This window comes from Impatiens glandulifera, chromosome 1 (genome assembly GCF_907164915.1).
Source record: "Impatiens glandulifera chromosome 1, dImpGla2.1, whole genome shotgun sequence".
Classification (NCBI taxonomy): Eukaryota; Viridiplantae; Streptophyta; class Magnoliopsida; order Ericales; family Balsaminaceae; genus Impatiens; species Impatiens glandulifera.
In genome coordinates this window covers 43598491-43600222 of record NC_061862.1, presented here as the reverse complement: position 1 = coordinate 43600222, position 1732 = coordinate 43598491, and the positions used below count along the sequence as shown (strand labels likewise).

Below are 1732 nucleotides of genomic sequence, written 5' to 3'. Positions count from 1 at the left end.
TTTTTTGCGAAAACCATAAAAAAGGAGAGAGTGGATCACCCTGACTAATCCCTCTACAACTCTAAAAAATTCTTGAGAACTCTCATTAACAATGTCAGAAAACTAAACCGTTGAGAGACAAAATCTAATTCATCCAATTCATTTCACATTCATTCTCATTTTATCCACTACATCAAATAAAAACTTTCAATGTACACTAAAAAAACACATACGCTTTGTAATGTTCAGTTAATTTCATTTTACAAAGAATTAACTTCATAAAATCTTTGTTTATTATAAAATTGATTGTGGAATTTAATGTGGCACTATTTTTCAGTGGTAAGTATCTTGCACCATGTGATATAGTAAACTCAATTATTATTGCTTTATAAACAAACAAAAAAATAATATTAACTCAGTATATATATATAAGGTCTAAAACCAACAAATAGTATATTTAATTATTACCAAAACTTGAGTAGGTTAAGCATAAAACTCTCATGACGACAAAAAGAAAAGAAAAAGGAAAAAAGTGCCGGGATATATATAATTAATACTGAAGGGTTATTTGAGTTAGATAGGAACCACCGTTATAAGAAAACCTAGGCAGTCTATCTATCTATCTATGTTGTTGTCGGTCACGTGACAATATTAATAAGTAGTCAGAGCCATAGGGCGCCGGCGCGTTTGAGCATGGGGATTAAGGAACGCTTAAGGTGAAGTGTCATGACTTCATTGGCGCCGCCTACAAGTTCGCCGCCAATGAAAACGGCCGGGAAGGAAGGGTTGCAACCGAGACGGGTCAGGGCCTGCTCGATCTCACGCCCCCTTGGGATCTCGTCTAGTTCATGGATGGCCGGATTGACCCCAAATTCGGAGAAGAGGGTCTTGACTGAGTAGCACATGCAGCATGTGCTCTTGCTGAATATCACCACCGGTCTCTCAGCAACCATCTTTGTCACTCTTTCCATTGTTACTTCTTAGTCTTGGGATTTAGAGTTTTGGGTTGTAGGGTTTTGAATTTTATGGTTTGAGTTGTGATGAATTTGGGAGCATGCGAAGGGGTTTATATAGAAGAGGGAGGCGATTGATGATATATACCAGATCATCAAGAGGATGATAAGGAGGAGGAAGAATAATGTGTTGTTGTTCTTCTTTGATCTTGAGAGATATTTGGACCACAAGAGCATTATTTAATATTTACGTACAGATAAATTAAAAAGTAGTAGTACTATTAAAAGATTGATCATCATCCATTATAATATTGTCTTTCTCAGAGATTCTGTGCACACGGAAATAGAGACGTCTAGATTGTACGACAACATAGGTGTGTCTTCACTTTCATGCAAGGTGACGATAACAACGTAACACTATAAAGCCATCAAACAATATCATTAATTATTCATCATATATATGGTGTTCCTATATATTGCATGTGAATAATGAGATTTGATTACATTAATAATAATAATATTAATATTAATATAAGCTCGTCCATTAATGATGATAACCGTACGTATAGACCAGAACATGTGTGTGACTACATAGATCAAACAAATTCCTTTAACTTATCTCATGCTATATATCATATATGTGTTTTTTTTTGCCCGGTTCAATTTGATATTTGATTTTGTTTGAACGGTTTCGATTAAGGTAGAATGATTTGATCAGTTTAATCAAAACTTTGAAATCACTAAAAAGAAGTACATACATACACTTATATGGGCATCTTATTGAGTTGGGGAATTAGAAT

General features: G+C 34.6%; 1 protein-coding gene across 1 annotated transcript; it reads right to left on the bottom strand.

Moving 5' to 3' along the window:
- Positions 1-575: 575 nt before the first annotated feature.
- On the bottom strand, positions 576-965 carry LOC124921625 (monothiol glutaredoxin-S2-like). The gene has a single exon (XM_047462297.1). The coding sequence runs from the start codon at positions 948-950 to the stop codon at positions 642-644; it is 309 nt and encodes a 102-aa protein (XP_047318253.1). The 5' UTR covers positions 951-965; the 3' UTR covers positions 576-641.
- Between the last annotated feature and the right edge of the window lie 767 nt (positions 966-1732).